The sequence below is a fragment of the Littorina saxatilis genome, linkage group LG8 (assembly GCF_037325665.1).
Source record: "Littorina saxatilis isolate snail1 linkage group LG8, US_GU_Lsax_2.0, whole genome shotgun sequence".
Classification (NCBI taxonomy): domain Eukaryota; kingdom Metazoa; phylum Mollusca; class Gastropoda; order Littorinimorpha; family Littorinidae; genus Littorina; species Littorina saxatilis.
In genome coordinates, this window is record NC_090252.1 from 41,626,628 (window position 1) to 41,639,816 (window position 13,189).

The following is a 13,189-nucleotide window of genomic DNA, read 5'->3' on the forward strand; positions in this document are numbered from 1 at the left end:
AGGGTGGACTCCTTTGAGGCGCGGAGCCCGGCGCTGCACCTGCCTGGTGGATCCTCACAGGGCGAGCACCATTACTGTCAATTCTGTCTCCAAGTGTCATAATGGCAGTTGATGCGTGGTGTTGTGGTTTGTTGGAGTGCGTGCGGCCCAACACATACGTCTTCAGCACTCTAGGTTTCTGTCAGGGTTACCTCACCCTTAGCTCATGGCCCAAGGACCTGCCCTGTGAGCACAAGGTTGGTCCATATTAGTCTGGCCTCTACCCTTCGACTTGTCCAGCTTGGGAAGCCCTGCCAGGAGTTTACACTCCCGCTGGCATAGCTCTTAGGGTCACCGAGATACGCAAACCACCACACCACGTTAAGGAATGGACCATGTGGTGGGTTACAGTAGATTACACTAACGGCAATTGAGCCCGGTGCACCGCGTGTTCACGTTTGCTTCTTGCTTCTTCTTTTACCTGACATTTGCAAGATTATGGGTTCCATTTCCTGAATTCCACGTTTTGTCTGCAAGATTCATGCGTCCCCGAAAGCACTGAAACATATCACAATGGAGAATGTGGACCAAAAGATACAAATTTAAATAAAAAGGTACTCAGATAGCTTCGAATGTTTTTGGTTTTTGGTTTTTCTTTTTCTTTTTCATTTAGACAATTTTTTTGTAAAAATAGCCATAGTCAAACCTCGTACTGTTGATTCGATCTCTGCATTCGGAACCTTTTTTTGAAAGTGCAAAAAAAAGTCAGATAACTTGACCTGTACATTTGCATAACTTGAAGTTAATGTAAAACCAAATATAGAGTTTGACAGATGTGGAATTTATTAACATTTTTGAGGGCTGCATATTTGTTGTGGTCACCCTGTACCAAAACAATAATAAACAAAGAAGAAGAAAAATAAAAAAGATATAAAAGAATGACACCTACGTTTTGAGGTGGTTCAGTCCCAAATTATTGTATGTGTTCAGGCAACTGCGCAGAGCAAGAGGAGTCCCTTGCGAGTGCGCGGACAATCAATCTTGTCCTTTGGGTCTGCACCATAATACAAACCAGCGTCCTTGTCACAATCAGCGTATACTACATATACAAAAGGTATGTCCCACAAATGTGTCTGTCTTGTCCTCTGACAATAGTGAAAGTGAGCAAAACGAGTTTCATATGGTGAAAAGAAAAGCTAATCTTTGGTGAGATACTCGCATCTCTTCTTTTTTTTTTAAGGGCTTTTGTTTTTTGTCTTTCTGAAATCTGTCGGGCGAAGAGCTAGATAGAAAGAAAAAAAACTAAAAACTAAATAAGCTTCGAACAATATCTGCTAATGTTGTGAGCAGTTTTATATTGAAATGTTTCAGAAGTTATCAATACATGTCTTCTTTGTAAACCTTTTTCTATACTACCCGTCATAAAACAACCTAGACAGATACGTTTGAGTGCTGATCTTTTGGCGACTCCGTGTATTTTAAAACCCGTTAAATGACTGGAAAGGCCATCCTTTCCCCTACCATATTCAACAAACAACACAGGCACCCCACACAATCATATTAACAGATGCAAGGTTCCCGTGTTTAAAAAAAATTAGAACAGCTAAATTGGATTGTTCTTTCCAATGAAATGCAAATCTTGTTTCGTTTTAGCTGTTCTGCTTTTCTTTCGATTTCAACGCGGGAACCTTGATTTTGAGGATATGATTCTGGGGGTGTCCGTGTTGTAGATTCCATTGTACAGACACTTCCTTATAAATGTAAAATCAATCTGTTGAATATGGCAATGGTAGGGAAATAAATGGCCTTTCAGTCATATTGCTGGTTTAACAATACATGGCCTCATTACTAAGATCTGCACATACACGCTTCTGCCTAGTTTTGTTATGACGGTTAGTATAGACTTTTTAGTCAATGTGACAAAGAATTGAAGAGATGTTTTACAAAAGGTTTTGCTTATCTTCATTTGATACTTTTCTTTGTTTTGTTTTTCCCAAAAGGAAAAAAAGTGAGAGACAGACTGGAGAGACTGGAGAAATCAATTCGTTGACCGAATCTTCGATAATGGTACGTTGTGGTCGTTCCATGTGGTGTTTGTTTCATTGCAGAATTCGTTGTTTGGCTGCTTGCTCACTTATTTAAAGGACCATAATAGGCTCTTTTTAAGGTCAGCTAAAGCAGTTGGGGTTGATTTAATGATATAGGTAAGCATCTAAAGATGCAAAAACCGAACAGTAAATCACAGGTTTTGTGTTGCATCAGTCTAATTTTACACAAAATGCATGCTCAAAAAGCGGCCAAATTCGTCTGCTACGCAAGACTTCAAAATCCCCGCGGCGGCAAGCCGTTGGCTGTGACGTCACATCACATGCAGGCATCGGAAGCGAAAGTAGTGACGCTCGGTCTGCGTCTTTGCTGCAGCCGTGGATGCGCGCGTACTCCCGACATCATGCCGAGAGAGTGTGCTGCTGCCGTATGTTCGGAGTTGCAAAAAAAAGTCTCAGGCTTGAGTTTTCATTTGTTTCCATTCGACTCAAGGCTCAAGCAGGAAATGGCTGTGAAAATGAATCGGCTGGACCAAAAAAACAAGGAAACCACAACAACAACAACAACAACAACAACAACAACAACAACAACAACACTATTGTTGAGAAACCAGCGAAACTGCATCAACAATAACAACAACAACACCATTGTTGAGAAACCAGCAAAACTACATCAAAAATAACAACAACTTCAACAACAACCACAACAGCATTGTTGAGAAATCAGCGAAACTGTATCAACAATAACAAAAACAACAACAACCACAACACAGTACAACATTGGGCAACAACTACAACAACTACGACGACGACAACAACACTGACAACAACTCAAAAACCAAGAACATGCTACAATGTCAACAACAGCTTTACACTGATAAACAGTAGGTGGAACACGATTGATCTGACACGAAACATCTACGACGACGACAACAACAACATCAACTCAAATTCGAGAACATATACGTCTTCAACAACATAACCAACAACAAATCCGATAGAACTTCAACTACAATCTCAACAGTGATCATGGGCTGCCTAATCTATTTGCTGAGTCTGGCAGACATTTGACTTCCACCCTTGAGAGAGAATGGGTTTTCCTCGTAAACTTTGTGCCTCAAACCTGACTAAGAGGATACAACTCTACATTAATCCCTGATTATCAACCCAGATAGATGGGACACTTCCCGGTCTCAACTCGGACGCCGTAGTAAGAACGATCTCTAGCAACAGACGCTGATACGGTACAGCTATTTGCTCGCCGGCTCCTAAGCCACTCCCCCAGCCTGTATGTCTACACCAATTAAACCTCCAACTGAGCTGTTAACCCGTGATTTGTAAAAATATAAAAAATATTTTACAAATTACGTCGAACCTAAAACCGCGATTAGTAAAGATGTAAAAAAAACACACAAAAAATTCATTTCTCTATTCAGCCTATTGTCCCATCGCTAGCTGGGAAATTCGGATCGCTTCCTCCCAGTGGAAAGCTAGCAGCAACGGAGTCGCGCTACCCCAAAGTCAAGGGATCCATTATAGATTTTTTTCCCTTTTTTTTCCCCTTTCTTTATTGTCCTATATCGCTGGCGAATTCGTATCGCTTCCTCCCAGTGAAAAGCTAGTAACAACAAGAGTCGCGCTTGTGGTCCAAGTTGTGGAATGTATCCAAGTTGTGGAATGTGTCCAAGATGTGGAATGTGTCCAAGTTGTGGTATGTGTCCAAGATGTGGTATGTGTCGAAGACGTGGTATTGTGTCCAAGATGTGGAATGTGTCCAAGTTGTGGTATGTGTCCAAGATGTGGTATGTGTCGAAGACGTGGTATTGTGTCCAAGATGTGGAATGTGTCCAAGTTGTGGTATTTGTCCAAGATGTGGTATGTGTCCAAGTTGTGGTATGTGTCCAAGATGTGGTAATGTGTCCAAGTTGTGGTATGTGTCCAAGTTGTGGTATGTGTCCACGTTGTGGTATGTGTCCCAGATGTGGTATGTGTCGAAGACGTGGTATTGTGTCCAAGATGTGGAATGTGTCCAAGTTGTGGTATTTGTCCAAGTTGTGGTATGTGTCCAAGTTGTGGTATGTGTCCAAGTTGTGGTAGGTGTCCAAGATGTGGTAATGTGTCCAAGTTGTGGTATGCGTCTAAGATGTGGGGTATGTGTCCAAGATGTGGTATGTGTCCAAGATGTGGTATGTGTCCAAGACGTGGTAATGTGTACAAGATGTGGAATGTGTCCAAGTTGTGGTATGCGTCTAAGATGTGGTCCGTGTCCAAGTTGTGGTATGTGTCCAAGATGTGGTATGTGTCCAAGTTGTGGTATGTGTCCAAGTTGTGGTATGTGTCCAAGATGTGGTATGTGTCCAAGTTGTGGTATGTGTCCAAGTTGTGGTATGTGTCCAAGACGTGGTAATGTGTTGAAGTTGTGGTATGTGTCCAAGTTGTGGAATGTGATGGGACAATAAAGAAATGAACAAAAAATCTAATAGATTTATTGACTTTGGGGTAGCGCGACTCTGTTGTTGCTAGCTTTCCACTGGGAGGAAGCGACCTACATTTCCCAGCAATGGGACAATAAAGAACAGAAACAAAAATCCCATAGATCCCTTGACGTTGGGGTAGCGCGACTTTGTTGCTGCTAGCTTTCCACTGGGAGGAAGTGACCCGAATTTTCCAGCGATGGGACAATCTAGTAATGAAAAAAAAAATTCTAAATGTAGCCAAGTGCACTTCGCTATCCAAAACACTCTAATCATCGCATAGCGAAACAGCCTTGTGTACAGTACAAACGGGATCACCCACCCCATAGCAGACGATACGATGATGCGCGCGCACCTTGCCGGCGCAAATTCTAATAAAATACCTTTCTTTATATATCTACCTAACTTCTATCTTTCAAAGTCCCTTTTATCTTTGATATTGTCCTAATTATATTTAGGTTTGCATAGAAGTCACTGATTAGGCTGGATGGCTGCATATTATTGTGTTATTTACGATAATGCTTCGAACTGACCAAAGCGCCACTTTGACCTTGACCGGTTTTCATGTATCGTCGAGAGAAATTGATTCTCACAAACTCATCTTTGTCTTTTCAATCATTGTTTTGTCATTTTTGTTTCACTATTACCTATCCCGTACCTATGTTGCATATGATTTTAGTTGTTTATAAGGATTTGGTTGTGATGAGTAATGCTTGGTTTCTCTGCAAAGATTCCTAATTTATGCAGACAGGTACTCGCCTCGGAATTTAGCCGATTCCATTTACTTTCGGACTTTGCCGCTTCGTACTAAGTCACTGCATAATTTTCCCCCAAGTAACGCATATCATGATGTTTGTCTAGGGTTCTTCTTTTTATCTGTATGATTTATGAGTTTGTCCATTATTCCAGTTTAGAGAGTTTTGTAATTTTCCGCACTGAAGTTGGTTCAGTGCCTTCACTAGGACCATTGTTTTTGTATCCTACTTAATAAATATAAGTCTTTACGAAATGTTATTTATTGTAACGGAAAGCTAAAGGTCGTAGCTTTAATTTGATGTATTGTTTGTTAGGATTGGTTATGTATTTGTTTAAATAACGTAGGGTAAAGCATGTGTAAGAAACACAGATTTCGTGTTTCTGGCCGTATTCAGGCGATTTTTATTCTCGCCGGACGGCGCTTTCGATGCAGTCCGCGCCGCGGCTATAAGTATAGGCCGAACACCGGCATAAGTATGCATTCGCTCCTAGCAGCTGAACACGACACTACACTTGCTTCGCTGTTTACGGGTTTCGCCTTCGGCCTCTACGCTTACTTGCATTGTTTTCTTGAATAAAAAATTGAAACAAGACGCTTGGACTTGGGCTTCGATCCTACTACCTTCCACTCCTCCACTACATAAACATCAACAGTCGCGCTACCCCTAAAGTCAAGGGATTTTTTTTTTGTGCCTTGACTTTGGAGATGACAAGAAAATATTGTGAGCATTAACGTGCTTTGTAAAAAAAAAAAAAATACTAATCACGGGGCGCGCAGACCCTTGATTTTAACCCCCAGGCTCAAAACTGTAAGGTTCAGCAGCTAAAGTTGCTTCACTGTTTGTGACGTCATCGGAATTTTACCCAGAATTCACCACTTCCGTACTCTCGCGGACGTTCGCGATACAATGGCCGCCAGATCGGAACGCGAAAACGCCTCGCTTCAGCCACGAAATTCGTCGGATTATGGCCCAAAACGATTCCGAAATAAACTAAACCCTGTGAGGGAGGGTGAGAAAACAATTTCCTACGGCATGCATATGCCTGGTTAACTTAAGTCACGCCAACACGCAAATGAACGCGTTTTTGACACCCAAAAAAGCCTGTTGGGGTCCTTTAAGAGAGAAAAGTAGGTAAAACAGAGGAGAAGAGAAAATTGACACAAGAAATAATACCAACAATGTCACGTTGGATTTAAATGGGGGAGGGGGGTATTGCTTAATGCACAGAGCAGAAAAAGATCAGGAGAAGTTTTGAGTGTTGTGTACAACTTTTGCACAGGCAACTTGTTTTCTGTTTCAGATGAACTCGGCGCAAACGCCATCGCCGGTGGAAGAAGCTACTGCTTGAAACTCAACCTGGAGATTCAGCCACCAAAACAAAAAAAGTTAGAACAAAAATACAAACTAAAGGCAGCAGAAAGTTTGACGCGAATTTTAAGTTTTTCAACAAATATCCTAGTTCATGAGAGGTGCGTATCGGCATTGAAGTCTGATCGCAGACGTAACCCATACCTATCCTTTTGAAAGATAATTCATTTTTATACGTCGTGCAAAACTTTTGTAAGACCAAGATCAGTGTGTAACACTAAAAACATAATGCATAATATTCTCTAAGCATCCTCATTTGTCCTGCATTGGAGGAGACATGTTTTGACGAAGACATGCTTTTGTTTGTACGATGCACGTGGTTTTAACCCATATATGCCCAAATTTTTTTTTGAAACAAAAATTGCTTGTTTGCATGGCATTTGGTCTATAATTGACCTGTTTCATTCTCATTTGGAGTAAAACTTTGAAATTAGTGATTTAGAAGACAAAACGTTACCGTCCCATATATGGGACAGTGGGCACGAGAGGGTAGGGGTTTTCTTACTTTCTCACATTACATAGAAAAGCAAATATTACAGATGATCTGAACTTTTATTGAAATAAAATCATTGAAGATAACATAAACAAGTCACACTACTGAATTTTGATCAATTGTTGCCTTTGATAAATGGGAAATAAACTGTTCATTCTAACATTTTGTACAGAATGAAACAAACTGTGAACACAATTCGACATTTTGTTTCTGACTCTGGAAACAGTCGGTGGCTTTTGTCATTTTGACTTCAATTCAAATGAAGAATAGAGTGTTGCAGTCGTGGTTCACATACGTTGAAGAACATCATTTAGTGTGATATTGCCGGAAGCATCGGTCATGAACCCCGACCTTGCATTTTGAGCAACGGTGCTTGGTCTTCTTGCCGCAAGCTCCGCATCTCAGTTGTGTTGGCCATAATTCCACCAGATGGTCCAGTCGGTCAAACCTGATCTCTTCCAAGACCCGCTTGTCCACAGAAACGTGGCCTCTTGGACGGCCAGGTGCTGCATGGTGTGAAGCGCGGCCAAGGTAGACCCTGACAACTCGCCTGCGGATGGCGAGAAGATCCAGCGGGTTGTTCTTTGCAGCCTCAGTTGCTCGGTACAGATGCCACACCTGTTGGATACAGACGTCTAGGCAGTAGGCAAAGATGGCCCACCACCACTTCTTCGAGCGTATGGCAACCCTGTACTTGCCAACGTTCTGATCAGTGCGATCAACACCTCCCATGGTTTGGTTGTAGTGGCGAATCAGGAAGGGCTGTGGGAGTTGAACTTGCCTGGACTCTGACCTTGACCACCTCTTTGCCACCTGAAGTGGATGTACCCCAACCTTGTTTGAGACGACGTTCACGATATTGTTGTCGTTCCATCGCACGACAATGAGACCTGACTTTGTGTCTGTGGCATAGTCGAAGGTTCCTCTTGGCGTCTTCTGCATGTCTTTCACATCTCTCAGTGGGCAGTCTTCGAGACGATTTGCTCGGATTGTGCCTGTGCACGCGATGTTCTTTTCCGACAGCCGATCCACCAGTTTCAAACTCGTGAAAAGATTGTCAAACGTCAGGTGGAACGAGCATCCCTCCACTTCCTGCAGCTCGGCTATGAGATCGAGAACCACCTCCCCTCCCATGCCAACTCCCGGGTACGCTGTCGGTCGTCCTGTGGCTCCTTGGTAGGGCTCGCACTGAACGATGTATCCAAGAGGAGTGGTCAGAACCCACATTTTGAACCCAAACTTGATTGGTTTACCACGAATTAATTGTTTAGCGCCATGCCTGCCGTAATACGGCACCATCGACTCGTCGATGCTGAGATTCTGCGTCTGAGTGGCCTTTACACAAGCTTATGTCCAATCTTACTCTTTCTTCATCTGAAGACCTGTCATTCTTGGGTTCATAAAGTGGCTGGCGTTGACCATTCCTGACAACTGTGGCAGAAGCAGGCGCCCGCAGCTGACGGTCATTGAGGTTGGAGACTGTCCCTTCCCCGTCTTCTTCTCCGCTGTCTTCATCAGTGTCCTCAGTCACAGGAGGTGGCTCAATGAAGACAGAGGCTTCCTGGACACTGCTGTCATCTTCCAGCATTGATAAAACTTCGTTGACATTATAGAGTCTGGAAGACAAGAGAAGCAAATCCTTCTTTGTATGTGTTAAAAACCCCACCCCTCTCGTGCCCACGGTCCCATATATGGGACGGCACTTCAAACACTCACAGATGCAAGCAAAACTTTTTTTTAAACAATCCGCGAAATCCATATTCAGATAACATCAGTATCTCCATTATTTATTCTTTGTTTGATATATAAAAGTCCTTGGTAAAGAAAATAACAACTTACCTTTTACTGCTTGCCATTGTGCTCATCAATTCAGACCAAAAAATGCAAATGGCTGCACCTGTGTGAAACGGTAAGGGAGATACATCCCGTTCAACACGAAAACTGGACACACGTAGCCTCCCTTGATATGTCTGGGGAATGATAACCACTTTATTGGGTTCAGTTAATGTATAATCTCCACTAAAAGATAGCGTCCCATATATGGGACGGTGGGCACATATGGGTTAAGGGAATGGATCCTACTTCTGACAGCAGAGACAATTTTATCCAACCAACCCCTTAAATATTTATTTATTTTTATTTTTTTTTTTTTTGCCAAGCACATCATTGTGGGGCTTTTAATGAATAACATGCATCCGTCCACTCACAATATATTTTCTTTCATCCTGCAACATTTACCACTCAAAAAGTCTATAGTATTAACATTCATGAAACAAATGAAAGGCATCTACGGATGTATAGATACATAATTGACCACACTCATTTGGAATACATTCTGACAATTCATTATAAAGACATCTTTCTGTAGTGATAGAGCGACAAAAAGAAAGAGAGAGGAGAGAAAGATAGAGAGAGAGGGAGAGAGAGAGGGAAAGAGAGAGAGTGAAAGGGGGGGGGGGTCAGGGGGGTAATGATGGTGGAGGTAACATACTTTTTAATCAGAAATAAATATTTCTGATCTGCAGTTGACTTTCCAAGATAACAAAAAGAGGCATTGAAGCCTTGGTTTTCTTATAAATACTTATGCACATTTTAGCAACCAAAATTATGCAGTTTAATTCTTTCAACAGAGTTGCATGCATTTTTCGATTTTTAACTCCAAACATGATTTCATGCACAGTTAACTTTATCTGTTTATCCAAGTGTACCTACATATAAAATTCAATTTGTTTCCAAAACTCAAGCACCACTGGGCAAAAGAAAAAAAGTGTTCTATAGATATAGTCAATGCTATTACTACAGTGTGAACAAATATTGTCTTCCACAACTTTCATTTTACATAACATAATATTTGTGGGGTAAATATTGTGAAGTAAGTTCTATTGTAATACTCGTAGCCTTGTCTCTTTAACCGATTCAAAACTCATCAGCCAATCTTTCTTGTCAATTTCATAATTAAATTTCCTCCTCCAAAATCCAATTGCACACGGTTCAACAAGTTTCATGCTTACTAATTCTTTTCTAAACTGTTGTGCGCTGTGTACTTTCTTACCACGATATAAGGGGATATCCATCAAATCAATTTCTTCCTTTGTGTGCATCATCTTATTAATAACATTCACAACAACAGCACGAACCATGCTATATTCCAACATTCTCAGTGGGGATTTTCCTAAAACATCACAAATGAACTGATAGGAAACATCATGTACATTAACAGTTTTTTCTTGCCCAATCTTCAAAATACAGTACATTTCCAGCATAAACAAAACATTGGTTATTCCATAAAAGCGGATTAAATAAGTTATCATCAATACATACATTGTTATCAAGCCAGGTTTTCAAGACAGTTTTCCAAAATTTGGATTTGACAAGTTCACTCCCTTTTAATCTTCGAAAATCAACATTTGAATAAAAACATTCACAATTTGAGCCGTACATTGATAACACTGACTTTGGCACATATTTCCACTTATCTGTGACTTCGCGGGATGTCAGTCTGACAGCCCATTGTAATAAAAAGGAAAGCTGCATGTGTTTCAAATCAATCATATTTAAGCCACCATTTTCTATATCACCACACAATATTATCCTCTTAACCTTTTCAAATGCTTTTTTATTATTTTCTTTCTTTTTCCATAAAAATCTAAACAACAATCTATTAACTTCTGCTAATACATTATCAGGGATTACAAATGCCTGCATATAATAAACAAATTGGGAAATCAAAAACGTTTTAATTACAATAATGTTACCCATAATACTCAAATTTCTTTTCTCCCATGCCGAAATCAAGCGCTTAACAGACGTAATTCGCTCTGTCCAATTTTCCTCAACATCAGAGGCTGATCTGTCATTACAAAAATAAATTCCCAAAATCCTTAATTTTTTCTTCCATTTAAAATTATAAAAGGTGTCTTGACAATGTTTCTGACTTCCTAACCACATGGCTTCGCATTTCGACAAATTCAACTTTAATCCGGAAACGTAATACAAAAAAAGAATCAAAAATCAGAAAGGCATGTTTTAAATCCGTTTCAATTTTCAAAAATAGCGTACCAACGTCAGCATACAAAGCAATGTTTAACATATCATCCAAAAACCAATCATTAAAGCAATTCAAACTTGAAATACCTTTAACATTCTTACTCTGCCTAATCTTAATGGCTAATAACTCAATTGCCAAAACAAAGGCTAAAGGCGATCGGACATCCCTGACGGATTCCAGACTCCACTGGAACAAAATCAGACAATTAACACAACTCTTGGCATCTTTCATCAAAACTTCGACCCAAGTTACAAACTCCGTGCCAAACCCAAATTTTTTAAAAACATTTATCATAAAGTCTTTTGAAATGCATGAAACATGTCAATGGTAACCAAAAGACCTGGTTTATCTTGCACATTCATTTGATCTATAACATCATCAATCAATCTTAATAAAGATGATACTTGCCTCCCTTTAATATATCCAACCTGATCAGGATTAATCACATTATGTACAACTTTGTTCATGCGCAGAGCCAAACACTTAGCCAGTAATTTATAATCACTGTTGGTTAATGAAATTGGACGCCAATTATTTAATTCATCTCTTGGAAGGTTTTTACCTTTATGAATTAACACAATGACAGCATTTCTTTGAGACGCAGACAAGCTACCATTCTCAAATGCTGCTGAAAAAGAACGTAATATAAATATACTCACTCGGGACCAAAATACTTTAATAAATTCAATTGTAATGCCATCAGAGCCTGGGAAAGAACCATTTTTCATTTGTTTTAGTGCGTGTAACAGTTCACTGGCAGTTAAAGGACCCTCGCAGATGTTTTTCTCTTGTCAGAAAGAGAAGGAACGCTGCAGTCTTGCAAAAAATCATCAACATTACCAACATTATCTTCTGTATGTATTTTCTTTTTATATAAATTCATAAAATATGTTTTTTGCACACTGTGTATTTGTTTTTGATCTGTACACACTCTCCCTTCATCATTTTTCACGCGATCCATAACCTTTGCATTTGCACGTGCTTTTTCCAAACCCACCAAATATTTTGTGTTTTTCTCCCCATTTAGTGCGAGCTCTAACCTGAGCGGCTCGTGCTTTTTTTTATTTCCATCAACTCAAGTTGCATTTTCACGTGTTCACGCTTTGCTTGGGTATCATTGCAGTGAGGATTTGTACTCAGAAAAACGTTAAACGTCTAAATCAGTCAGTTTGTTACACACATTTGCAGCTTCATTTCTCCTTTGACACTGTTTATTTTTACTATAATTAATGGTAAACTCTCTTATTTTAACTTTTAACATTTCCCAGTCCAGTTGACAATCCAATTCTGCGCTACAAAATCCATCAAAAAAAGTATTCATTTCATTGACATAATCAATATCTTCCAACATCAAACTTCCAATAACCTTTGCCTCGTACAATCTCACATACTTTCATTCGAACCAGGCATCCTCTATGGTCTGAAAAAGGAACACTTACGATGCCACAATCAAAATTCAAATCAAAAATACCTGAACTAACCAAAATATAATTTAGTCGTCTGGCAATAAACAGAGACTTTCTTGACCAGGTAAATTCGTTTATATCCGGGTTGAAAAACCTCCAAACATCATACAAATCACATGTGTTAACCACATCATTAAATTTTGCAACGTTATCCCCTGAATGATTCTTGCCAGCTATAACATCTTTTTCATTGTTCAAAACACAGTTAAAATCACCACACACTATGATCTCATCGCATTCAAAACTTTTAATGTTTTGCGTCAACTCATCAAAAAATTTAACTTTTTCTTTGGTTTCGTTAGGTGCATACACATTTACAATTGCAACTGATTTATTCTGTATTCTAATACATGTCGCTAAAATTCTCTTTGACGAATACAACACAGAGACATCTTCACTAACATTCTTTCCAAACAAAATCATTTGACCGGCGCTGTGCGATGTCCCTTCATGGAGCACAAAACCATTCTTTCATTCTTTCATCCAGTCATCAGACACACTCCCTGTTATGTAAGTCTCCTGTAAACATATTGTATCATATTGCCTTTGTTTAAGAAA

At 39.9% G+C, this 13,189-nt stretch overlaps 2 protein-coding genes across 2 annotated transcripts in view; one reads left to right on the forward strand and one right to left on the reverse strand.

The window, feature by feature from the left end:
- LOC138973568 (uncharacterized) overlaps positions 1-7,114 on the forward strand; it is a 49,254-nt gene extending 42,140 nt beyond the window's left edge. The window contains exons 5-7 of the mRNA XM_070346286.1: positions 970-1,093; positions 1,980-2,046; positions 6,557-7,114. Of these exons, the coding sequence (XP_070202387.1) occupies positions 970-1,093; positions 1,980-2,046; positions 6,557-6,604 (239 nt within the window). The 3' untranslated portion in view covers positions 6,605-7,114. The remainder of the gene's footprint in view (positions 1-969; positions 1,094-1,979; positions 2,047-6,556) is intronic.
- LOC138973593 (uncharacterized) overlaps positions 1-13,189 on the reverse strand; it is a 409,985-nt gene that overhangs the window by 70,125 nt on the left and 326,671 nt on the right. The window lies entirely within an intron of this gene.